The 27711-nt window shown below is 39.6% G+C and overlaps 1 protein-coding gene across 1 annotated transcript in view; it reads left to right on the forward strand.

The window, feature by feature from the left end:
* LOC124622862 (4-coumarate--CoA ligase 5-like) overlaps window positions 1-27711 on the forward strand; it is a 95963-nt gene that overhangs the window by 30061 nt on the left and 38191 nt on the right. The window contains exons 3-4 of the mRNA XM_047148656.1: window positions 6113-6398; window positions 8615-8783. Coding sequence (XP_047004612.1) covers window positions 6113-6398; window positions 8615-8783 — 455 coding nt within the window. The remainder of the gene's footprint in view (window positions 1-6112; window positions 6399-8614; window positions 8784-27711) is intronic.

Below are 27711 nucleotides of genomic sequence, written 5' to 3' on the forward strand. Positions count from 1 at the left end.
TTCAAGTCACAAGACTTGAAATTTCTCCACCATTTGTTTGCGTTTTTTTGTTTTTTGTGTCATCAGTCTTTTGACTGGTTTGATGCGAATTCCTCTCCTGTGCCAACCTTTTCATCTCCGAGTAGCACTTGCAACGTACGTCCTCAGTTATTTGCTGGATGCATTCCAATCCCTGCCTTCCTCAACAGTTTTTGACCTCTACAGCTCCCTATAGTACCATGGAAGTCATTGCCTCATGTCTTAACAGATGTTCTATCATTCTGTCCCTTCTCCTTGTAGTGTATTCTACATATTCCTTTCCTCTCCGATTCTGCATGGAACCTCCTCATTCCTTACCTTACCAGTCCACCTAATTATCAACATTCGTCTGTAGCAGCACATCTCAGATGCTTCGATTCTCTTCTGGTTTTCCCACAATTCATGTTTCATTATTCCATAACTTCATCTACTTCGTGACCATCAATCCTGAAGATAAGTTACTCGTTGTTGTCATTTCTGCTACTTCTCATTACTTTCGTCTTACTGCGATTTGATCCCAATCCATGTTCTGTACTCATTAGATTGTTTATACCGTTTAGCAGAATATGTAATTCTTCTTCAGTTTCAGTCAGGATAGCAATGTCATCAGCAAATCGTATCACTGACATCCTTTCACCTTGAATTTTAATTCCACTCCTGAACCTTTCTTTTATTTCCATCATTGCTTCTTCGATGTTCAGATTAAACAGTAGGGGCGAAAGGCTGCATCCCTGTCTTACACCCCTTTTAATCCGAGCACTTTGTTCTTGGTCGTCCACTTTTATAATTCCCTGTTGGATCTTGTACAGTTCAACAAATCCTATGAACGTGTCTTGATTTTTCTTTTGTCTTGCTTCCGTTACCAACCGCAACGATAGAATTGCCTCTCTGATGTCTTCACCTTTTCTAAAGCCAAACTGATCGTCATCTAGCACATCCCCAGTTTTCTTTTGAATTCTGCTGTATATTATTCTTGTCAGCAACTTGGATGCATGAGCTGTTAAGCTGATTGTGCGATAATTCTCGCACATGTCAGCTCTTGCAGTCTTCGGAATTGTGTGGATGATATTTTTCCGAAAGTCAGATGATATGTCGCCAGATTCATACATCCTACACGCCAAGGTTGTTTTGACTTGCCTGTATGCTGAGTCTGTCTTTGCGACAATCATTTCTTTTTCGATTTCTTCACACTTTTCATGCAGCTATTTCGTCTTAGCTTGCCTGCACTTCCTATTTATTTCATTTCTCAGCGACTCGTATTTCTGTATTCCCGAGTTTCCCAGAACATTTTTGTACTTCCTTCTTTCACTGATCGACTGCAGTATACCTTCTGTTACCCATGCTTTCTTCGCCGTTATCTTCTTTGTACCTATGTTTTTCTTTCCAGCTTCTGTGAGGCCTCTTTTAGAAATGTCCGTTCCTCTTCAGTTTTTTTCTACGTAATGAGCTATTCCTTATTGCTTTATCTTAAGAGAGCTTCACGCGCATCTCGTCATTCCCTAGTACTGCCGTATTCCACTTCTTTGGATATTGATTCTTCCTGACTAATGTCTTAAACTTCAGTCTGCTCTTCATCACTGCTACATTGTGATCTGAGTCTATATCTGCTCCTGGGTACGCCTTACAATCCAGAATCTGATTTCGGAATCTCTGTCTGACCATGACGTAATCTAACTGACATCTTCCCGTATCACCTTGTCTTCTCCGAGTATACCTTCTCCTCTTGTGATTTTTGAACAGAGTGTTCGCCATTACTAGCTGAAATTTATTACAGAACTCAGGTAGTCTTTCTCCTGTCTCATTCTTTGTCCTGTAACCTTTTCTGCTACTCCCCCTACAACTGTATTCCAGTCCCCCATGAAAGATTTTCGTCTCCCTTTACGTAGTGTATTATCTTTTCAATATCCTTATATACCTTCTCTATCTCTTCATCTTGAGCTTGCAACGTCGGTATAGATACCTGAACTATCGTTGTCGGTATTGGTTTGCTGTCGATTTTGATAAGAACAACCAGAACAACCCTATCAGTGAACTGTTCACAGTAACCCACCCTTTGCCCTACCTTCCTATTCATAACGAATCCTACTCCCGTGATACCATTTTCTGCTGCAAATTAATGTTACCCTATACTTATCTCACCAGAAATCCTTGTCCTCTTTCCATTTAACTTCACTGACCGGTGCAATATCTAGATTGAGCCTTTGCATTTCCCTTTTCAGATTTTCTAGTTTCCCTACCATGTTCAAGCTTCTGACATCCCATGCCCCGACTCGTTGATTATTGAATGTTTTTCTTATGATCACCTCCCCATGGCAGTCCCATCCATGAGATCCGAATGGGGGACTATTCTGGAATCTTTTGCCACTGGAGAGATCATGACATTCTTTCAATTACAGGGCACATTTTATGTGGATACACGTTACGTGTCTTTAATGCAGTGGTTTCCATTGCCTTTGCATCTTCATGCCGTTGTTCATTGCCGATTCTTCCGCCTTTAGGGACTGTTTCCCACCCATAGGACAAGAGAATCTCTGTCCGCTCTTCCACCCTCTTTGACAAGGCTGTTGGTAGAATGACAGTGACTTCTTATGTCGGAAGTCTTCGGCCGCCAATGCTGATTATTAATCAAAATTTAAGGAGGGGTGGGATTTTAACACGGGACCAAGGACGTTTTGATTACTAATCAAATGCGCTACCCCTAGACCACGGGTAATAATCATTTCGCTTAGTATCAGCTAAAAATTTTTAACACTTCCAGTTACCTTAGAGTAATGGCGTTGCTTTGCCACATTCCATCAAAATAACCATCTGCCTGTACTTCTTCCGACAGATCCTTGCTGCTTACTGGTTCCTTGATCTCTTAACACTCAGTGGCCTTATTATCTACTAACTTTTCTTCATCAGAGTCTTTCCATACTGAATCTGCTTCTTCAAGAATACTTTAGCTAGCAGTTCGTGATTGTTATTAAATGTACAGGCATCTACTTCGTTCTCATCATGACCTATTTCAAACAAGCTTTCTGGAACTTCTACCACATTATTAGCATTATAATTGGTCAGGTGAACTGACGGACTGAGCTCCTGTGAACGTCCCGGGGCGGAGATCCGTACGCTACGGCTGCTCAGAGGGAACTGGGTTCGGTCGCGGTGGCGGCCGATTTAAATACCCTCCGCCCGCGGCGCGCTCCCTCCGCTGTCCGCGCTCCGCGCCACGATCACGCGGTGGAACAGATTGCGACGGCGTCTGAGATGACGTCGGAGTGTTGGCTCTGTCCGCCGTGGTCGACACAACTATACGTTTGCTCGATTTACTCTTGATTAACCCAATCGCTGGTTCCCAAGCCTTGCTAAGATTATAGCCACAGTCACGGTTTATGAGGTCGTCATTGGTGCTAATTTCGATGGCCTCTCTAACAGCGCTGTCCCAGTATCTCGACGTCTGTACCAGAAACCTCGTGCGTTCATACTCCATGGCGTGATTTTCCGACAAACAACGTTCAGCGACCGCCGACTTGCTCGGATACATTGTTATTGTTACTATTATATTATATATTGTTATCATATTACATACTATATATATATTGTATTACTATATTAGTATTATATTACTATATTTACTATTGTTTACTATATATTACTATTGTATGTTGTTATTATTGAGCTGATCTCATTTTTCTACAGTGCTTAATATAGAGTTAACAAAAAGTGAGTTGGTCAAGTAAATTCTTGATACGAGTCGACATTAATGACCTGTAACTATACTTTTCTCTTTTAATGTTGTGGTCAGTTAGTTCTGTTGAAACATTATTGGCTGTACTCCCATCACCGTCTGGTCAGCAGCGGTTTCCTCACAGATGGGAATTATGAGGTAGTGCTGAAAAGTATTGACTCAGTATTTTTATGTGAAAACTCTTGAAGTTTTTTAAATAAGGCAAACGTTATTAACATTCTGCATCTTTATTCTTCATGTCCACATATTTGCAGTCCTCTGTCGCTAAAGGCCTCCGAATTTCAGTGTGTTCAGCACGCTGTAATCGAGTTTCGAATTATAAGAGTTCGTCCACATACAGAGCATCCTCTCCTTCCGCACGACAATGTCAGATCACACAAGCGTTGCGACATCTCCAATAATCCAGTGCCTTGGCTTCACTGTCATAGGTTAGGCTCCATACAGTCTCGACTGTTTCCAAAGTTTAAAGAAAACCTTCGAGGACTTCAGTTTGATAGTGATGGGATGGTGCAAGCAGAGGTGAGGTCGTGACTCCGTCAACAAAGTCCAACATTCTATAGTGACGGTATCAACAAACTGGTCCCTCGTTGGGAGAAATGTGTTCGTCGCCAGAGTGACTATGTTGAGAAATAAATATTTGCACACGAAGAACATAGATGTAAAGTGTTAAAAACGTTTGTTTTATTTAAGAAGCTTTAAGAGTTTTTATGTAAAAATTCAGGGGTAGGCTATTTTCAGTATATCCTCGTAGTTTGTCACTCTCAGTGTACTATTTTCCATTATTATGAATCGCGTTGTGCTCTCCAGTTTGTCTAAAATGTACAGAATTACCATGCCTCTCTTCATTAAATTTCTTAAATCAAGGTGATGGTAGACCTCATCGTCTGCCGCCTATACCGCGATAATTACCGTTCATTTTGCGAACTTCCAGTTTCAAAACATTTATATAGATCTGACCAGTTGTTAACATTCTGGTCAGAGGGCATGTTAATGTGTATTTGGTTCTCACTCCTTCCACACATCCCAAATAGTCAATAAATTAATCTAGCTTATATGTATGCACTGAAACAATTCTCTTCGGCCACTATCACAGCAGTTCACCTTACATTCCTATTATATTCATTTCCAGTTTCCACTTTCCTGTTAAATGCGATAGAAGTGATGCGCACTTTCTTGTGAATTCTTGAACTGACTTAATTCTGATATTTTATCTTATTAATTATGACTGTTGTGATTTTTTACATGTAATCTGGAATAGGCTCCATCCTGTGAAATGTCTCTTGTATTACTGCTGTGTGTCTGAAAATTCCATTAACAACACTGTAATTTGCTACAGTGACATTAATTATTGTATCAAATAAAGCGCAATTTTTTCTCCATTCTAGGATGTAGCTAACTATATGATAATCCATGAAATCTTATTTGTGTTTGGTTAAAATTTACGTTTATTTAAAAATCTCGAAAAGTATTAAAGAAAATTTCACCAAACATTCTAAAGCATGTTTTTGTGTCAAAATACATATTTCTCCAAATTTTAGCATTTTATCTCTTTTCCATGTGGCGTGTAAAGATTATGAAAACCATATACTTTTTTGAAACTTGCTTATTCAGTATTTCTCGAACTTAGAATTTCTTGCATTTACACCATTCTACGAGTCTCTCTCTCTCTCTCTCTCTCTCTCTCTCTCTCTCTCTCTCTCGTCACTAATACTACCCAATCAAAAGTCAAAAGCTCGTGCCTCTCCACGAAAAGTCCTTTGAGAGATATTATCAATGCGATTTCGTCGCCATTCGTTTGGCACCAGACCTTGGATGTGGAGCTCACCTGGAAAATATGCTCCTATTCAGCGTTATATGATAAATAAATAAAATAAAAGTTTCAGTTAACGGATAAATTGTTTTGGTACAGCAGTAAATCATGAATTATGCTGAGTGTAAAGTAATAACTGATATTCGATTCAGAAGAAGTTTTTCAATTAATAATTACCAATTATCTTGTATTGTCCGATGTATTAGCTATATATTGAAGTGGTATTGCGTGACACAGTCAGAGGGCACAGGAGAAGAGCACTGTGCATCAGTCTCGCTTAGTTCGCCGACTTCTCAATTTCATCTGCAGTTCGTAAAATCTTCAGAAGCACTAATTCGCTATTGTATTTTGTCCTTATCCTACCACGAATATGTGTCTGTTTCTTGGTAATATTTCTTTCGAATTTAAGTATCTCAGTATTGTCCATTAAGATGTTGAGGTCGTTGCTAAAATAAGGGTACTTTTTGCCTCAGCTTCGTTGGCCATGAAGACTGCTTGAAACGCGTATACAGGTTTCTGCGACAAAAAGCATTGTGGTTATCTTTTCGTTCCAGAGAGCCTGCACCGAGTGCTGCAGGAGCTGAAGCCAGTAGCCGTGCTGTGCGAGCCACAGGCTACCAAGTCCGCCACAGATGCCAGGCCGACTGGCTGCCCACTCCAGGTGTTGGGGACTGCCGAGGCGGTCCCTGATGCTCAACACCTGCTGATAAGCAGCGCCCAGGGGCTGCAGCGGGACAACACGGCCCCCGCAGTCGCACTTCTGTCGTCTGGGACCACAGGTCACCCAAAGGTCATCCGGATACCTCGCCGGAACTTGGCCCTTGTGATGCACTTACTAACGTAAGGCGAATAACCACGTCTATTTCGTGTTTTAATATTTGACAATTGTCTTAATAAACTTATCATAGGCCGCCTGGGATTAGCCGAGCGGTCTAGGCGCTGCAGTCATGGACTGTGTGGCTGGTCCCGGCGGAGGTTCGAGTTCTCCCTCGTGCATGGGTGTGTGTGTTTGTCCTTAGGATAATTTAGGTTAAGTAGTGTGTAAGGTTAGGGGCTGATGACCCTAGCAGTTAAGTCCCATAAGATTTCACACAAACATATCACATATATCTGAATACTAGATTTGTGCAGTAAATTAGGGGATTTAGTTGCGATTTCATGTTTTCATATAAACTTCTAATTTATTATGCTACCCAAATTATAAAATATAGAGGGTAAGTCTAAACACTTTCCTAAATTGTATCATAAAACAAAGTAAACAGAACATACAAGCAAAATATTTTAAATCACCTGGGCCACAACACATTTTCTACAACATTCACAAAATTGTTGTTAAATGTTAAGAACAGGTCCTCCCCAAACTGGTCACATTTTTGGATGACTATTAGAATGTGATGTAACAGCTGTGCAAAGAGTAGGTGGTGGAGTGATGGTTACCTATCTTTTTCTTACACAGTAAGAAACATTTAGATGTAACTACCTATCGCCAATGACATTAGGTATATACGATAGACTTGTTCTGAGGAGGGATGAGGAAAAGAATCGGTGGTGTGCTTTTCGAAGTACCTATCCCGAAATTAGGCTTATGTGGTTTAGGGAAATCATATCTATGACGGTGGTTTGCACTAAATATGGATCTCAGACTACGTGTCAATGGACTCTAATAATACTGTCCATTCTGTTTTCTGTTCATTAGTCAGTTTATGCAGCTTACATTTGGAACAGACCTTACAATAACAATTTTTTTGACAAAATTTCTCGTGATGATCGCAGTTACTTTCATTTTAATCTCAACGACTGTAGCTACTTTATACCATTATCTGTCACACCTGCTTCAGATTATTTTTCCTTACATTTGTTGATGTCTGGACTCAACATGATGAATCGTTATCATTTTGTTTTCGGTCCAAAATATTCTCAACCGTTCAATAGCAATATTTTTTGTAATATCTTCTGTTTCCTACACGTACATCGTCTATGTCGCCATTTTTCGCAATTTGTATAAACATTTTCCGAAGTGTTGAACAGTGGACGTCATAATTGGCACGTTCGTTATTTTTGGCTGTATTCACCAATAAATAACAGAGTGTCCTGTGCTAATTGACAGCAATGTTGCCCCTGTGGTCACCAACACAGCTGTAAATGTGGAACAGTACTAATGCTAGATGGAGTTTGAAACCTTGAAATTTGTCACAGGGTGTTAATAAAATGATTTGTAACTGGTTACTGATGTCAATTCATTCCTTATACCTCATTTATTACAATCAAAGTAGATCTATGTTACAAACATCTGCTTTGTATCAAAATATGCACTGTAACTAGTACAAATACCATTGCACTCAGTATGCATGACTGTATATGACAGCACAAAAATTTGCTACAGGTGTTCAATGCTATATATGAATATGCATCAAAAAATTTAAACTTTTCGTCCATTAGCTATCAGGGCATTCACTGAATTTTTCAGGTGCACTTTGAGAGAAATAAGTATAATGTAGCGGTATGCAGTGATCCAGGTGTTATGCATTTATTGTCTATGGGAGTCAAGACATGAGACAAAAGTTATGCCATTAGTGAAGTGATTCAGAATCATGCAAAGCGAAAATAATCAATGAACTCTAATACAAGAAATCGATCATGATGAGCTCAACATAATGCCCTTTCAAGTGCAATGGCCCAGCAAACAGGAGTTTGGTAACCTGTCATATGGTTACTGATGTTCAAGACTGTGGTACTACCATTAATTCTAATTGTTTTCATTTACTTTATGGCTCGACTGACCTGAACTACCATACGTGTTCAATAGATGATGGCAGATTAGTCTTGCGAAAGCAATAGTGGTTGAGACGAATTTTATTCACTTTAATTATGTGCACTGTGATGGTAAATGGAAAGCATCTGTCGGTTGGTGTGGTATATTGACATTATTTTAGTATCTCTTTTAGAAGTGCTAGTTTTTACAAAGAGAGAAAAAAAAGAAACATTTGTATTGCTGCACTTCCAAATAGTTGGAGTGACGAAGTTGGGAATTTATCAGTCGTCGTCTGTGGTTTCAGTCGCAGCGATGCCCCTTCCGGAGCAGTCGACACCCTGTTGTTCACAACAGGGTTCTTCTGGGTAAGTGGGACGATATTCACGCTCTGGAGCATGGACATTGGGATGAAATGCGTCGTGACGCCGGATTTTAGCCCTCAGACTGTACTCGACTACATCGAGAGATGCAAGGTTAGAAACCAACTGATGAAACAGTTTCAAGTTCACATACAAGTACTAGTATATAATGTGTAATACAATTACACTTAAGATTCCTTTTGACTCTTCTAGGTATTCCAGATGAAACGTAAGTATTCGACTATGTTCCTATTTTATTTTAAGTCTATAACAAATTTCACACTGGTCTGGCTCAACTTCTGAAGGAAATAGTGTCTAAAAGAAATGAAATACATTCGCTTAGGCACTACTCGTTGTGTTACAAGCATGTTTGTTACTATGTGAACACATCCGATACGGCACCCATGGATTCTTGTTGAGTAAGAAAACACATATGTTGGATGCGTGTTATTGAGGCTTGAATAAAAGACACTGCCCGGCGAAAGTAAAGCACCCAGAATAGGTGGAGGAAACTTCGGTGTTTAGAAAATCAAATGAAATTTATAAAGAACTTAATGGTATGAGTTCACTTATCAATATGACGTTGCACCCTCTGGTCTGGATGAATGCACTGATTCGGTTGGAAAGGGTATCGTAAAGCTGTTTTATGCTCTCCTGAGGCAATTTGGCTCACCACTGTAGCAACTAGTCTTTGGTATACTGGAATGGGGCACTGGGACATAGTTGACATTCGAGGCGGTGCCACACACGTTCTGTCAGGGACAAATCTGGGAATCTTCCGAGCCGCAGGAGTATCACAAGATCGTTCAGTTCCTAGAGACACAAAACGTGTGTGGACGAATATTGTCGTTTTGGAAAAATGGCACCACACTACCGCTGCTTGAGAGGTGCCAGTGAGGAAGCGGGATGCTCATGACTCACCTGAAGTCATACACGATGGCTCATTAGACTATGACGTCAGCAGTACCGCCGTACCATTCCTAAATACCGGGAGAATGGGACCAGAATGTCCAGGTCGACACTATGTTCGCCGACGATGGTCAACCAGGGTAGCCCAAATCCGCGATTCATCTCTTAACACAATGCGACGGCGTTCATAAGGAATCCACGCTTTCCAGTCGAGGTACCACTTGAGACAGTGCCTAATGGATATTCTGCTGAGTAGAATCTCTAACCAGCATTCCGTACGAGGAAACCAATGGCGCCTTTACACGACGTTGCTCGCACCTCACTAAATTAGGCTATGCACAGCTCTGTTTAAATGAACAGCTAGATAACGTCGTAGGGTCGTGCTACACACGTCTGCTTCCATACCCACCAGCTAACTCACTGCAAATAATAACCTACAGCTGTGATTCTGCAGTCGAATAGTCTATGCGTTGGCTAGATTTGCAAATTAATAAAATAAACAGGAATATTAATTAAAAGTTAAATAAATAATTCATAAAAAGTTCTATTCTAACTTCTGAAATTGATGTAGACGAGATCAGAGATTTCTGTCGGATAATGTTTAAACAAATGGGAAGTAGTTCTGCGATAACCCCAGGTCAAATAGTCATCCAAGACACACGATAAACAGTCCATTTCGTGACCACAGTACACGAAGTATTCACCACCATACGATAATTCAGAGTTCAGCATGACGATTTGTACATTAACACACGAGAAACGATGAGTAGGAACTCGTACTCTGTCAATTCTCAATTCCGTAATGCAAGCAGGAAAGTGAAATTTCAGCACTGGAGCACTGTCAGGCCTCGGGATAGAGTCCTAGAGTCCATTCAAAAGTTAATGTATTGTAGCGGCCATTCCTAACTGGAATCTATCACCTACATAATCGAACAACACACATTACCACAGGCTTATCTGCATTTCACCAGATCGTAACGTAAAGTATCCTGAATCGCTCCATTGAGCGCATCATTTGAAAGATGACTGTCTCTACTTGACTGCAACAATGCCCCGCCACTGTCTAACTCTCATTGGCTGAAGATTGTTCCCAAGAAAAACACATCGTTCTTACGTTCTACAGACATGATTTTTAGTCAACTTAACCACTTCTGCACTAAACTTATATATTACAATAGCATTTAAATAAAGAAATATAAAGCTCCAGTCACAGACCACTCACAAGAAACATAAATAAAGGTTTCTTCATAAATAAATAAGGCAGCATTTTTGAGTAAGTACTCTCACGTTAAATGACAATAAAATGCGTTAAATATGGTTTAAACATTTATTTATGTCTATTTATGCTTGATAGAAGAGACTTTTGGCACTCTCTAACACATGTGATTGACCGCTTCCTAAATTACCATGGTTTTTTAAATATCGATTGACATCATATTTAAATAAAGCTATGGGCAAAATAATAAAGTTATCATTAAACAACCACACAAATATGATAAGATATGAGATATTCATGCTGCAATCAGTTGCTGTATTATTGTGAAGAATAGGATGCGCTGACAAACATTTGCATAATGAAAAGGATATACGAGTAAATACATAATAGATCAGTAAATAAAACAGACACAGATATGTGGCTTTCAGAGATGATTGCTATAGTGTGACGCTATCATCTGAGATATTGTTTGTTCAATTAAGCCTAAGGTTCGTTGTGAAAATACTCAGTCCCTGTAAAATATTAACTTTTGTAATTTTCAAGATATTGAAAATATTATTGTTTCATTGAATGTGCCTTATTTTTCTTAGCGGGCAGATGTATTCAGATTTGCTCTATTATGTAACTATGATTTACCATAGAATTTCTAAGAGATGTACCAAGAAGTCTGTCTCACACTTCTTCACTTCTGATGCATAGTCTATTCTTTGCATAATCGAGCAACTGCTGTCAAAATTCCCTGTTCTGGGTTTTACCCATTTCTGGCCACATTACTCTCCCTTGTACCTGGGCTGACTGTCACTGGTCACGACAGCTTGGACAGCCACACCGACGGCCTTGGGCCCTGGGGCTACTGGCTATCATTTAGGCACACAGCAAATTCACCTCACCTCTTTCTAGTTCTAGGCAGCTGAATAACTCGCTGCATACGTGTAACGTTACACACTGCAAAGCCATCCATTTGTCTTTTAGTGATACAGCAGCCTACACATGGGACGGTAATTGCCCAGTCCGGGTGCTGTGAGTCTTCTATCAATGGTGCAGCACAACACAGGATGGTGTTGAATGACATTAAGTCCATTAAGTCCATTTCAGGCGCAGATGTGGACGGGTTACAATGCGCTTGGTGCACAACAGGATGATCCTCCCTTTCAGTGGTCAGATATGGTCTACTCTAATCTTGCCTTGACATTCCCATGTATTGGACATTGGGCCACTGACACACCCGAATGCCCCCAAATCTGGGTATTGCATGATTCGACCAGCTGGTCAAATGGAGAGCAACAATGAGGCCCGCCGAAGCTTTGTTAGTCGCTGACAATACTTTCTCACATGAGTATGAACATCGCAGGGTCTTTCAGCGTGACCATTTAACGTTTGACGCTATTAACACCCCTTATATAACCTACGTGGTCGTCGTTCTACCCGTCGTAGAGAACTAAAACTCTGCTCATTTATATATCCACCAACGATGTGTTCGTGTATGAAGTTACACCGACAATCAGTCGTGTTCTAGATGCTTCACTTTTTTTCTTAGGCAGTGTATGATCAGAATGTGTCCGTTTCTTTTACGTACTAGATTCACAATTACAGAGTTGGCACCATCCACATGAATATCGTCGCTTGATAAGAACGGTGTTCTCCGTTGTGTCAAGAGATGTGATTTTTGGCTCAAGTGCAAGGGAAGGGTCACGATCTTGGAATATGTCATTATTCACGCATTCCCAGCTCGCACCATACTTCTGACACCTGTAACTTGCGATCTGAGGCGAGAAGGGAATACGAAAAATCTTTCAGATTAAATAATGTCCAGAATGGAGTGAGTCATTAGTGAATCGTTGTTTCAGAGCACATAGAACATGCGTCGATCGGCGAGAGAGGAAACTATATTGACGTTTTTCATGACAAAAGTTTGACTATAAAATATTTTTCTATCATGCTGTAACTAAGTAATGAGAACACGAAGTATTATCTTTGGAATTAACTGACATGAATAAAAGTTCTATGAGCGCGAAATTTGAAATTAAAGTTGCGCCAAAATCTGTTCACACTGGCCAATCGTACCTCGTCAAGTGAAACAAGCAGGTTCTATGTAATAAATATAAATAATCATTATATCAATTACATGGCCGGCTAAAAACTAACGGCTTGATCCGTAAAATTAGCCATTAAAACGTGAGGTTGTCATTAAGATGAAGAAGCAAAATACAATGAATTTCTTTTTATTTACAGAAAGAAGCGAGAAGGAGACCATAAGAACGTCTAGCAAGAGAAAATGAAACAAGGGACAATAAATAACAGATTCTCTCTGTTAGAGATAAAAATTAAACCAGCATTATTATGATTCAAGTCTAAACACTACGTGAGTTCTTTTCTCATCACAAAAGTATTCTTTTTTCCTCAATAAAACATTATTGTTTATTCAAGATGAGTTATACAGGCTAAGAAAAAATTAAATCACTCTGACGCTCCACACACCAAATGATTTGCGATTCAGTTGATGTCGTTGTTGTTTGTGTGTCTGCAAAGGGGATTTTTGTTGATGAATCACCTAAGAACTATTTAATAGTTTGAATTAATGCTGTACATGAATAAAAACAATTACCAAAATCGTAATTCGATAGAAATAATAATTGAGCGACGAATTTCTATTGCACAGAGGGTGCGTTAGATCCGTGGTCATCTCATTAGCCACAAAATACCAGTCATACTCTTACGTAACTCTTTGGTTCTAAACTGATTTAATTTGAATTCGTGATAGTTTGAATCCCATTTATCTCCTGTCACGACGAATCAGCGAGTAATCGGAATCAAATTAAGGACAAAAATAACAGAAATTATAATCATATTATTTAGCAGTTTAGGCATACGTAACAGAAAGTGGTGCTTTTGCCACAATGAAAGAGCTACCCCATGCGTTGGTGTGTAGTAATCCAACCCTTTGTAGGGCAGGTTGCGAATTGCAGGATGCTGAGGTGGCAGTATTACAATGGCTGACATCGGAATTTCATGAGTGGCGACCCACTTGTACGACAGTCGTGGCCCAAGTTTCGATTAGGATCATCTGGAGTCGTTTTCAGCCGTTAGCTCACACTGCGCCAGCACAGCTCACACCGCATCAAACTGTAGAGATGGCAGTCACGGCGGAAGTTTCATGCTTTGAGAGATAAAAGTAATTAGTGACTCTGAACAGAAAACTTCGTACGGATATGTGCTCTATTCGAAATGGTTTCCGAGATACAACATGTTTAATGTACATTATTATCTATTCTTTTGTATTATTCAAGCACTGTATTTGTTTACAATATATCGCAGTAATGAAGAGGAAGTTGAGATGAACAACCTCATAGAGGACATTTGTGGGCTATCAAGTTGGAAAACTACCTCAAATCATCCTACAAAAACTTCCTAAGCTAGAGAAAAACGAATACCACATTTTTACAGGAAACTGAATGTAGTGTAATTACTGCGGCTCGATTTGGCTGGACGGTGAGGTTTTCGAGTTAGTCAACAGAGACGTACAATGGTGATATTAAAAGTGTTTTCTATTGGAAACCATTCGGAGTAGGGTGTATATCCATATTTACTATTTCGTGCAGAATCACTAATACTACCACCCTTCAAGCATGTACCTTTCCTCCTGGTTCACCCTGCGTATTACATGAGAAAGATCTTTGTAGACGTATGGAAGGTCCTTGTGAGTGGATGGGCTACAGTTAGTTTATCAATAGGTATCCCTTCTCTTCAGTTTGTTTAGCACATTAGGATCGACATAGAGCGCATGTTGTTCAGATCTATTCATATTTTTTATCGATTAATCGTCTTACGGATATTACTATTATCGATTCTCTATGTTCGATTCAGATTTAGTCTTATTACTGGAAATCTTTTCCCCGAAGTTGTGAAAAAAATGTTTGCTTCTTTGAGACTGAAGGAGGAAAACCAATCTTCCTTCCCTTCCACTTGTAATCTATATAGCTATATGTATATTGTGCACTTCATCAGGGTTGGATAACATATTTTTCATGTTGCCAGAAATCGCACAGTACTTCTCCAGTTAATGTGCGCCTCATGTCTGTGTAAGTATTTTAGCTTCATCAGGTTTTCATTCATTTTGTGAGAGTTTTCCGGAACATAAGATCTCAATTACAAATACCCTGTTGCTAAATTATAAACAAAGAAATTTTATCTTAATGTTATTTTTCACAGTTCTACGTCTGTTAAACGCTCTTTCAATCAATTAATTGTATCAAAACTGTAGTCCATTGACTGCATAGATTCAAATTTATTGGTATACAGTTACTGTCGTCTGTAGATTCACATTCGTCAGTTGAAGGAATTACGCCATATCCTATATTCTTGGAAGTATACAGAAAGTATCTGTCTAACAGAAGTGACATCGTAATTTGATCAGAGGATGAGGCAAATCGAAAGATTGTACTTGATAATGAACATTAAGTGTTAATATCAATTGCTGTTAAATTCCGCAACTCTTCAGAATCTACCATCTTCATTAAGCACAAAAAGTCGCTCTACTGAGATGCATCAGTGTTAAAGATCTTCATGCAAGACAAGACTATAAGCTACTGTTTCAAAACTAGAATGGATTAGGCGAACCGATAAGAGGCAATTTGCCACAACTCACAACTGAAATGATTAACTAACTAAATTAAATTTTTATAAAAAACTACCGAATCATGGAAAATAAATAGCAGTATACCTTGTTCGTTGTAGTCTTTAGAAATCATATGTTAATAAAAAACATATTAAACAGGTTACTAAGACTACCTTCCTTTATTAAACTATCTCTTCCTATCAGGAAGTTGATATGAAACAAAAAAATTGACAAATATAACATAGCGGGCTGTACAGTAAGTGGAACATTAAAAAACAAAGCGTGGGAACAAATTAGGTTGGTTCAAATGGCTCTGAGCACTATGGGACTTAACGTCTGAGGTCATCAGTCCCCTAGAACTTAGAACTACTTAAACCTAACTAACCTAAGCACATCAAATACACCCATGCCCGAGGCAGGATTCGAACCTGCGACCGTAGCAGTCACGCGGTTCCGGACTGACGCGCCTAGAACCGCACGGCCACCACGGCCAACAAATTAGGCTAAAATTATGTATAACAATGACAATTTCAGGGGGCACGTAAGCAGCTGACACGACGGTTCTTACTAAAACTAAACTTCGTTCGGACGTGCCTTGAAGGCCCAACGGTTACCGACCGACCGCCGTGTCATCCTTAGACCACAGGCGTCACTGGATGCGGATATGGTGGGGACATGTCAATCAAACAGCTCCCCAATTTGCCTCACAAGCGCTGAGTGTTCCCCGCTTGCCAACAGCGCTCGGCAGACCGGACGGTCACACATCCAAGTGCTAGCCCAGCCCGACAGTGCTTGGACCTCGGTGATCTGACGGAAACCCGTGTTACCACTGCGGCAAGACCGTTGGCACATGTGTTCTAACAGAGAAAATATAGAAAACTGAATGAAGGTCTATGAGAACTGCTGAACATCTCTAAGACCTGAGTGATAAAACCATGAAACGTTTCTAGAAATGGAGACTTCACGTAAAACGGTTGGCTGATGTACTCTACCAAAATCTTCTACTGCTGTCAGTCCAGGGGCTTCTCCAGATTGAGCAGGCTGAAGACTAGACCGTCACACTAAAAATAAGTTATAACTACACTACATGTGAGAAACTCTATCGCTTGTGTAGATAACAAGAAAACACCGTGAAATCAGTTAAAGATGAGACAATAATGGTGAAATTCAAATTTCAACATTTAGAATCCAGTTCAGCGACGACCTGACGATGTTCTCAGACACAAGACGGGATGATAAAGAAAACGCAAGAGGTCAATGGTCTACTCTGAGAACTCTTCGCCACTTCTCTCTGCATTCTGCGTCGCACGATCAACACTGCTATGAACATTTAAAAATTGAAGTATCCTTCCCGGTGTCCACACAAGTCGGCTTATTTATTTCTGCGCTCAATATTTGGCCAAGTGAACTAATCGTTTTCCTCAGGTGTCGTTACAACAATAAATACAAAATACTCGCTAGAGCCAGCCACTCAGACAGTTGATAAAACTTAGGATGTGTTTACGTGGGAGCGCAATCTATCTCTCCCTCCTCCTCCCCACCCCCCTCCCCGCCCCCTCTCCCTTACACACACACACAGACGCGCGAGAGCACGTGCGCATTCACACACACACACACACACACACACACACACACACACACACACACAGATGCTCACCTTTATTGATTAGTGAAACGAATCATTTACGACAGGAGATGGGTACAGATAGTGCACAAATTTGTGTCCAACCTCGCTGATTTATGTTTATTGTGATTTGCCTAAACTGATTGAGACGAATACTGTCACAGTTCTTTTTAAACCGACAAAGCAGAGTTATTTTCTCAACTTAGTACTTTCAGAGCTTGTGTTCTGTCTTCAGCGGTATTTTAAAACCTGTTCATCTTGTTCATATAATTACAGTAATCACGAGTCGAAATATTCCTTAAATTAAAGGAAATAGTTGTTTTTTTCCTGCAGCTATGCAGGTTCGGCTGGGTTAATCGGATTTGGCAAGTTTAGTGGTTAGTTTAAATGGTGGCTGGATGCTCTTCCTGCTGCCATCCCATACTCCCCCCCTCTCCCCTCTCCCCCCCCCCCCCCCCCACCAGGATGGAATTAGTGTACCTCAACTGTCTGCGATTAGTGTAATCCATGGAATAGTGAAAATGTGTTAAGATGCGTGCGAGCTGTGTAAATGAGGCCGAACGTGGGGGTCAGCCCAGTATTCACCTAGTGGGATGTGGAAAACCGCCTAAAACCCACATCGAGGCTGGCCAGTACACTGGCCTCCGTCGTTAATCCTCCGGGTGGTCTCGATCTGGAGGCCGGTGCGCCTGCCCTAGTCCAGCGCCCTCAGCTAACCTGGCGGATAAAATTAAAGGAAATAGTAAAGTAAAAGTATTAAAAAGATTTTGCCCACACATCTGTCTGGCTTAGTAGTGATACGAAAGAAGGGAGGCTGCTGGTCGCACTAGGTTTACATCTTCACTGCAACAACTTTAGGGAGAACCATAATACAGCCAAAGTCCTGCGTTATGCTTGTGCATTCAGTATAACACAAGTAGCTTATTGCAAGGATTAAGTAACGAAAGGCATACTAGGAGAGGTACATGAAGTGTGCCCCATACAAGGAATCCCCTTGTGCCAATGTGGAAACCATATTTGAAGTCCGATGAAAGACACTCACATGTCTTTCGCTGGAAAGACGCAGTCTCGGAAGCGTTCACAGGCCATAGCTTCTTACCTCCCGGAAGCACCTAGTCAGTCTCTCCCTGATACAGGACACAACTCGCTAATACAACAGCGTAATAGATAAAGAAAATTTCCGACCACTTTTGGTTTTGCCAGCATTCTCGAAACTTTTTAAGAAAATTTTTAACTATGTGACAACAAACATAATATTGTTAAAGTCTCAGGATTTCTAAAGTGTTCAAATATTGAGAAGGCTATCTACACATACAGCGAGAAAGTAGTTAATTCATTCGACGTAAATTATAGGCAGTGCTTTAAAGTAAATGAGAATATTACGGTGTAGCAGAAAATCCTACAAAATGGTTAAAATTTTATATCTTTCACAGGAAGCAAAGGGTATTATCAGAAAAGAGACAAGTGTTAAGCTATCAGGGCACCACCTCACTGGGAACTAATTACGTGTCGTGTCCCACAAGGTAACACCTTACAGCACTTACTTTTTCTTTTAGATATCGATGGCATTTCGTAAGTAACTTTGCCATATTCCTACACTGGGTTCGTATTCGGGAGGACGACGGTTCAAACCCGCGTCCGGCCATCCTGATTTAGATTTTCCATAATTTCCCAAAATCGCTTCAGGCAAATGCTGGGATGGTTTCTTAGAAATGGCAGGCCGACTTCCTTCGCCGTCCTTCCCTAATCCAATGGGACCGATGACCTCTCTGTTTGATCCCCTCCTCCAGATCAACCAACAAGACGCCATTATTCTTTTTTTTCAAGTGATACCCTCATTGTAACAAATAGCAAATCAAGTATAGTCTTAGAAAGGTCGGTTAATGAAAGTTTCCTTGCCAATTCTTTGTCACCAAAGTTTGAAAGAGTACACAAATGCTGTTTAGAACACGTAGGAGGTTTCCCTCGAGTATACGTCGAAAATATGCAGACAAACAGATAGAAGAAGTTGACAGTGTCAAATTTTTTGGATCACAGCGTGATAAAAATTTCAACTGACAGGAGCATATAAAAGAATTGCTGAAGCACCTGAACAGATCTCTATTTGCAATGCGAACGTTATTAGCCTCCCCCCATGAACCATGGACCTTGCCGTTGGTGGGGAGGCTTGCGTGCCTCATCGATACAGATAGCCGTACCGTAGGTGCAACCACAACGGAGGGGTATCTGTTGAGAGGCCAGACAAACATGTGGTTCCTGAAGAGGGGCAGCAGCCTTTTCAGTAGTCGCAGGGGCAACAGTCTGGATAATTGAATGATCTGGCCTTGTAACACTAACCAAAATGGCCTTGATGTTCTGGTACTGCGAACGGCTGAAAGCAAGGGGAAACTACAGCCGTAATTTTTCCCGAGGGCAAGCAGCTTTACTGTATGATTAAATGATGATGGCGTCCTCTTCGGTAAAATATTCTGGAGGTAAAATAGTCCCCCATTCGGATCTCCTGGCGGGGACTACTCAAGAGGACGTCGTTATCAGGAGAAAGAAAATTGGCGTTCTACGGATCGGAGCGTGGAATGTCAGATCCTTTAATCGGGCAGGTAGGTTAGAAAACTTAAAAAGGGAAATGGATAGGTTAAAGTTAGATATAGTGGGAATTAGTGAAGTTCGGTGGTAGGAGGAACGAGACTTCTGGTCAGGTGACTACAGGGTTATAAACACAAAATCAAATAGGGGTAAAGCAGGAGTAGGTTTAATAATGAATAAAAAAATAGGAATGCGGGTAAGCTACTACAAACAGCATAGTGAACGCATTATTGTGGCCAAGATAGATACGAAACCCACACCTACTACAGTAGTACAAGTTTATATGCCAACTAGCTCTGCAGATGACGAAGAAATTGAAGAAATGTATGATGAAATAAAAGAAATTATTCAGATAGTGAAGGGAGACAAAAATTTAATAGTCATGGGTGACTGGAATTCGAGTGTAGGAAAAGGGAGAGAAGGAAACGTAGTAGGTGAATACGGATTGGGGCTAAGAAATGAAAGAGGAAGCCGCCTGGTAGAATTTTGCACAGAGGACAACATAATCATAGCTAACACTTGGTTTAAGAATCATGAAAGAAGGTTGTACACATGGAAGAACCCTGGAGATACTAAAAGGTATCAGATAGATTATATAATGGTAAGACAGAGATTTAGGAACCAGGTTTTAAATTGTAAGACATTTCCAGGGGCAGATGAGGACTCTGACCACAATCTATTGATTATGACCTGTAGATTAAAACTGAAGAAACTGCAAAAAGGTGGGAATTTAAGGAGATGGGACCTGGATAATCTGAAAGAACCAGAGATTGCACACAGTTTCAGGGAGAACATAAGGGAACAATTGACAGGAATGGGGGAAAGAAATACAGTAGACGAAGAATGGGTAGCTTTGAGGGATGAAATAGTGAAGGCAGCAGAGGATCAAATAGGTAAAAAGACGAGGGCTAGTAGAAACCCTTGGGTAACAGAAGAAATATTGAATTTAATTGATGAAAGGAGAAAATATAAAAACGCGGTAAATGAAGCAGGCAAAAAGGAATACAAACGTCTCAAAAATAGTATCGACAGGAAATGCAAAATGGCTAAGCAGGGATGGCTAGAGGACAAATGTAAGTATGTAGAGGCTTATCTCACTAGGGGTAAGATTGATACTGCCTACAGGAAAATTAAACAGACCATTGGAGAAAGGAGAACCACTTGCATGAATATCAAGAGCTCAAATGGAAACCCAGTTCTAAGCAAAGAAGGGAAAGCAGAAAGGTGGAAGGAGTATATAGAGGGCCTATACAAGGGCAATGTACTTGAGGACAGTATTATGGAAATGGAAGAGGATGTAGATGAAGATGAAACGGAAGATATGATATTGCGTGAAGAGTTTGACAGAGCACTGAAAGACCTGAGTCGAAATAAGGCCCCCGAAGTAGACAACATTCCATTAGAACTACTGACAACCTTGAGAGAGCCAGTCCTGACAAAACTCTACCATCTGGTGATCAAGATGTATGAGACAGGCGAAATACCCTCAGACTTCAAGAAGAATATAATAATCCCAATCTCAAAGAAAGCAGGTGTTGACAGATTTGAAAATTACCGAACTATCAGTTTAATAAGTCACAGCTGCAAAATACTAACGCGAATTCTTTACAGACGAATGGAAAAACTGATAGAAGCCGACCTCGGGGAAGATCAGTTTGGATTCCATAGAAATGTTGGAACACGTGAGGCAATACTGACCCTGCGACTTGTCTTAGAAGAAAGATTAAGGAAAGGCAAACCTACTTTTCTAGCATTTGTAGACTTAGAGAAAGCTTTTGACAACGTGATTGGAATACTCTCTTTCAAATTCTGAAGGTGGCAGGGGTAAAATACAGAGATCGAAAGGCTATTTACAATTTGTACAGAAAGCAGATGACAGTTATAAGAGTAGAGGGGTATGAAAGGGAAGCAGTGGTTGGGAAGGGAGTGAGACAGGGTTGTAGCCTATCCCCGATGTTATTCAATCTGTATATTGAGCAAGCAGTGGAAGAAACAAAAGAAAAATTCGGAGTAGGTATTAAAGTCCATGGAGAAGAAATAAAAACGTTGAGGTTCGCCGATGACATTGTAATTCTGTCAGACACAGTGCATGGGGGCTTAATTAAATAAAATGCAAATATTTTTATTTTTCGTAACTCTATGTCCGATTACTGTATGTCCGATTACGCTGTGTCTCGTAAACGGTTGGCCCTGACTTGTATTATTACGCAATCTGACTGCAGATAACAACAACAAAGAATGAAATGAAAATTTTCGTTAACACAATTAATTAATTAAGTCCCCAGCAACTATAAAACCTACGAAACCAAAGCACAAGTATAACTGTTCTGTATGTGGAAGTATGACTCAACGCACATCTGGCACGGTTCTTCTTCAACAAGACAAGAATTTTTAAATACCAATTATACTGACGTGATAATAAAAAAAAATTAGAAATACTATAATTGCGCAAGAAAACCAGAATTACACTCTAATACAAGAACACACGCCAGATGCTTTGTTGACTGAACCTGTAATGACGCATTATTCAGGACACTGAAATAATGAGAGAAAAAAGAAATTTTTTTTTTTTTACCTTCATTTATATTGATGGAAAGCACTCTAAACATTACAATATCTCCACACCGACTCGCTACTACCACATCTCAACAAGAACTTTTCAGTATCACATCTCAGCAAGCACTTTTCACTAGCACATCTCAACAAGCACTCTCTGCTACGAGTTCTTAACAAGCACTGACTACTACGAGTTCTCCCCAAGCACTGACTACTACGAGTTCTCCCCAAGCACTGCCAGTGGAGGCGGCTGAATAATACTCTTTGGCGCAATCTCTGGCGCTGTGGCTCAGTGTAGCCACCTTTCATATGCCCTTCCTCCACGGGCCAGAATTTGATGGTATTTTTGCCAGCATTGGTGGTGAAAATACCACCAAATTCGTCCACAAAATACAGACAAAAATAAAAGATAATATTAATACCTAAATATCACATAATTAGTTAAAATGTTGGCTTTGCACTGACCTTTCAATAACCTAATATATAAAATACAGTAAGCAATACAACTTCTTTTCATACATGTGACTTTACATAATAGTTTACACAATACACAAAAAATCAGTTTATACAAATGTTCACATAAAATGCTTTCAATGATTAGTTCCAGCAGGAGCACCCAGCAATGGTCAACAGGTACAGACACCAACAAGTGACATCATTCAGCAGAAGCAGTTCCATTAGTGGCACTCAGCAATCTTGAGCAAGTACAGACACCAACAGGTGACATCTTTTCAGTAGAAGCAGTCCATCAGTGGGACCCAGCATTGTTGAACAGGTGCAGACACCAACAAGTGACATTATTTCAGTAGAAGCAATCCATCAGTGGCACCCAGCAATGTTGAGTAGGTGCAGACAGCAAGAAGTAACATCATGTCAGTAGAAACAGTTCTAACAGTGGCACCCAGTAATGTTGAGCAGGTGCAGACAGCAACAAGTGACAACATTTCAGTAGAAGCAGTTCATCAGTGGCACCCAGTAATGTTGAGCAGGTGCAGACACCAACAACTGACATTATCTCAGTAGAAGCAGTTCATCAGTGTCACCCAGTAATGTTGAGCAGGTGCAGACACCAACAAGTGACATCATTTCAGTAGAAGCAGTTCCATCTGTGGCACCCAGCAATGTTGAACAGGTGCACACAGCAACAAGTCACATTTCTCAGCAGAAGCAGTTCCATTAGTGGCACCCAGCAATGTTGAGCAGGTGCAGACAGTAACAGTCCATAATATTCACTATCACTAATCACACAGTCCATCAGCAGAAATTAAACATTTCTAAGTGGCACCCATCAATGTTGAACAAGTGCAGGTAACAGTTCATAATATTCACCATCACTAATCAGACAGTTCAGGCATGAACAATAGTTTGAATACACATACAAATGCTTTTACACATTAAACATATAAATTCTAATAAACACACAAATGGTATCAGATAATTGTCATATTAACTATTACAAATACTCAAATATCAGTAAACCTATAATATTTATGGGTGTCAGTGCAAGCCACAACAAACAAGTAAAATAATATTTAGGAGATAGGTTGGGACTAATTATTTGGGATTAGGAAAGGAAAACACACAAAACACACACACTCATCTTTCATCCACATTAAGTACTACTGTGTAACTGAATAGTGTTAACTGTGTAAATGCAATTCTGTCAAAATTTCATGTTCATCATGTGTATCAAGTAGTAGTGGCAGCAATGTATAACAGTCAATAATAGTTAGTCAACGTCATAGTCATCATGTCAAGACCAATGTTTGCCAAGCCAGATCAAAATGTACGGTTGCTGAACAACTGTCAGTGAGCCAAGATATGCAATTACTTCCTCTCTCAAAAAAAAAAAAAAAATATGTACTGCTTATTGATTTAACAAAGTGTGTGTAGACAATCTTCCTTCCACTTTAGCGTTCTAGTCTGCTATCTTCATCCTCCTTGTTCCATATAGACCAACCAAAAAAAATATGCTCCTCACTTACTTTACCTCTTATACACCAAAACTCCAATAATCATCAGCATCACATAATCTCAATACTTCAATAATACCTCTTACGTCGATACATATAAACCTTACCATCAATATCATTTACCTTACCTCTTGTACACAAAAACTCCAATAATCGTCAACTTCATATAATCTCAATACCTCAATAATATCTCTTCAATACGTCGACACATATAAACCTTATTACCAATATCATTTCACTTCCATAACAACTCTTTCCTCTAGTCAGTCTCCTCGAACAAGTACAGATAAAATCCTAATGCAAACCTCATCATCCCATACAATCCGAAGACACACTGTCAACACACAACCTCTGTGTAATCCATCTGAGCCAAATCTTCTACTCATTATGAATTATAAACAAAAGAAATGCATACATGACTTCTAACAGACTTAGTTCGAATAACTCTCAGTAATTAAGTATGATTACGGAGTGAGAATGATCATAATATTTCACAGTGTGTACACCACTTCAAGAATTATGGCAAACAGAAGCAAACATGTGGAGTATTTCTTGTGTCAAGTGTCACTTCCTATTTCAATTGCTCACGAAAAATGCAGTGTAATAACTGTCAATGGTCTAAACCTAGTTTTGGTATGTCATGTCGTTACCTTCCTTCCTATTAGCATAAATTTCTACAGCTTCCATAAAACCTCAGCTCATGTGACTTCTATGAAGTTTCTTGTACTAATGTCGTTCGTCGAATTATAGCAGTTCATTTTCCTATCTTAAAAATATAAGGCACTGAGCGTAAGCAAAACATGCAATAGCGAGTAAATATACCAGTAGAGAACAGAATGTCAACAAGTGGATGTAGCACAATTCTTACAACGAGGCTCTGCCAAGCGAACAATCTATAATTAATACAATAGTGTGACCTAAACTCTATGTTTGAACACCTTATATCAGCATTTCTATATACCAAATTAAAGAGTAGTTGTGACGACAAACAGAAATGTATAAATATGCAATCCATACGCATAGCAGTAAACATATATCTTACGTAATAAACAGGTCATTAGCATCATATCAGCATAAGCAAATAAATGTTCATATGTCATCTTAATAAGTAAACATGAAGGCGCAAGCAGATAAATCACAAAGTATAACTTACATACCTAACCACATCAGCACAATTAATCAGGTGACAATTATAATTTAAATAAATAAGCACAGCAGGCACATAATAGAAAAATATGACATCAGTGAAAAAGCATTGCAGCCAAGCGACGCATAATATATACAAGTTACAACCCAGTTCATTAATAATCATTGTCAAAATCAGTTGACGTACGCAAGCACGTTGCTTCACAAGTAATTTCATAAAACATGAAATTTAGCACAAAGTATGAACCACGTAATTGCGAGCAGCAAATTACATCTAAAGTACGTACCTAAGTGGAAATATGTTACCTGAAAAATGAACTCAATTAATAGTTACCTTTTTAGTTTATTAGTTTCTTCTTCGAAATTACATTCTTCCTGAAAATTTCTCGATAGCAAGTCGTCTTAAAGTCGGACACGCACAGAATTTACCTTAAGTTCTTAAATATTTTATAGAACCGTATCCTGAAAAATACTGAACGTTAATAACATAATTCATCAAGTCACTATAGCTTTATACTGAATTTAGTCGGAGAAATTAGACTGTGTATTTGTTTACGGCTGTCAGTGCATTCGCACTGAGCGCTCGATCAGCTGTAGGCGCGTGACGTAGGAAGTAATTGTTTGCGGTCAACGACTGCCTTGTGCGGCGCGCAGACTTGACTGTTGCTTTGAGTATGTGCCGCCGCCAAAAACACAGCGCGGTATCCTTGTATTCTCTGCATGTTTACGTATAACTGTTGATGTCTCAAAAGTATGTCATTCCACAAAAATTTTTCAAAAGTATATCATTCCACAAAAATTTTAACGTTAGATATATGATGTATTCCCTTAGGGCGTCGTGATTTAAGAGTTTCTACTTCAACAGTGTTATCATGAATAATTTTGCGAATTCTATATGGACCGTTATAAAGCAGAAAAAATTTGCGACACAATCCTTTTCCTTTGTGAGACAAACGATGAGACTTAATTAACACCTTCTGACCAACTGACAAGATTTTTAAACGACCAGGATGTTTAGCTGATTTCTCTCTTCTAGCAGCCGCAGATGCAATATTTTGCAGAGCCATGTTCACAACTTCAGAATGCCGCAGTTTCCGTGAAGGCGGAAAAGGAACGATTTCAGATATGCGATTTGTCGGTGTTTTGTTTTTTAATATCAGTATAGGCGGTAAAGAAGTTGAGTCATTAGGAAGTTCATTCAGAATGTTTTGAAAAATATGAAGATACTGATCCCACGTTCTGTGATTCTGATGACAATAAAGACGACACAATTTATTAATTTCCTTCATCCATCTCTCTGAAGCATTAGATTGAGGGTGAAAAAGTGAAATGAAGATTGGTTTAATTTTACGACGCCGTAGAGTACGAAGCCAAATTTTAGAACGAAACTGTGATCCATTATCTGATATAACCTTATCAACATGACCAACTTCTTTAAGAAAATGGTTAATGAAAGCATTAGATACTGAACGAGCTGTTGCTTTGCGTAAAGGTGTAAAACACACATATTTTGATGTCAACTCCACTGCTACGAAAATGTACGCAAAACCATTAGTAGAACGAACCACTGGACCGAACAAATCAACTGCAGCCATGTCCTTTAATTTTGCTGGAATGATAGGAAACAACGGTGCTCTGTGAGAAATTGTTGGCGGCTTAGCCTTTTGACATAATTTGCAGTTGGCCAGAACAGATCGAATACGTTTTTCCATATTACTGAAGTAGCAATTTTCCTGTAATTTATGAAAGCATTTTCTGGGACCAAAGTGTGCATAACTGAAATGCGTATACCAAATCAGCTTATTTACCCACTCATCAGGAATACAAACTAACCAAACAGAGTTGTCGAGCGATTTTCGTTTAAAAAGAACTTTCCAGATAGATCGCAAAAACGAGGTGTGGCCAAATTGTCCAATCTAACAAAGCGTCTAAGAAAATTACAGACACCAAGGAAACTACGAACATCACGTTTTGTGGTAGGAACAGCATAATTAGGAATAGCGTCAAGTTTTTCTGGATCAGGAAGAATACCTTCTGTAGAAATAATGTGACCGAGAAATTTCACCTGAGAACGACCAAATTCAGATTTTTCTAAGTTCACTGTAATGCCAACTCTTGCAAAAATACGTAATAATGAATCCAAAATTTTGTTGTGCTCACTCCAAGAATGTTTAGCAATAAGAATGTCGTCAACATATGAAGTAATATTGTCACGAAGATAAACAGGTAAAATTTCGTTTAAACTACGAATGAATGCTGCTGAAGGTACAGTAACTCCACATGGTAATTTCCGAAATCACTTTTGGGTAAATAGTCATATCCGGTTATTGTTTACTTACTCTCTAGATGGATTGATAGTCGAAGAGTTGTTTTGACAGATGCAAAGAATAGTAAAAGAGTAGGCAGCGGTACAGAAAACT

The sequence above is a fragment of the Schistocerca americana genome, chromosome 7 (assembly GCF_021461395.2).
Source record: "Schistocerca americana isolate TAMUIC-IGC-003095 chromosome 7, iqSchAmer2.1, whole genome shotgun sequence".
Classification (NCBI taxonomy): domain Eukaryota; kingdom Metazoa; phylum Arthropoda; class Insecta; order Orthoptera; family Acrididae; genus Schistocerca; species Schistocerca americana.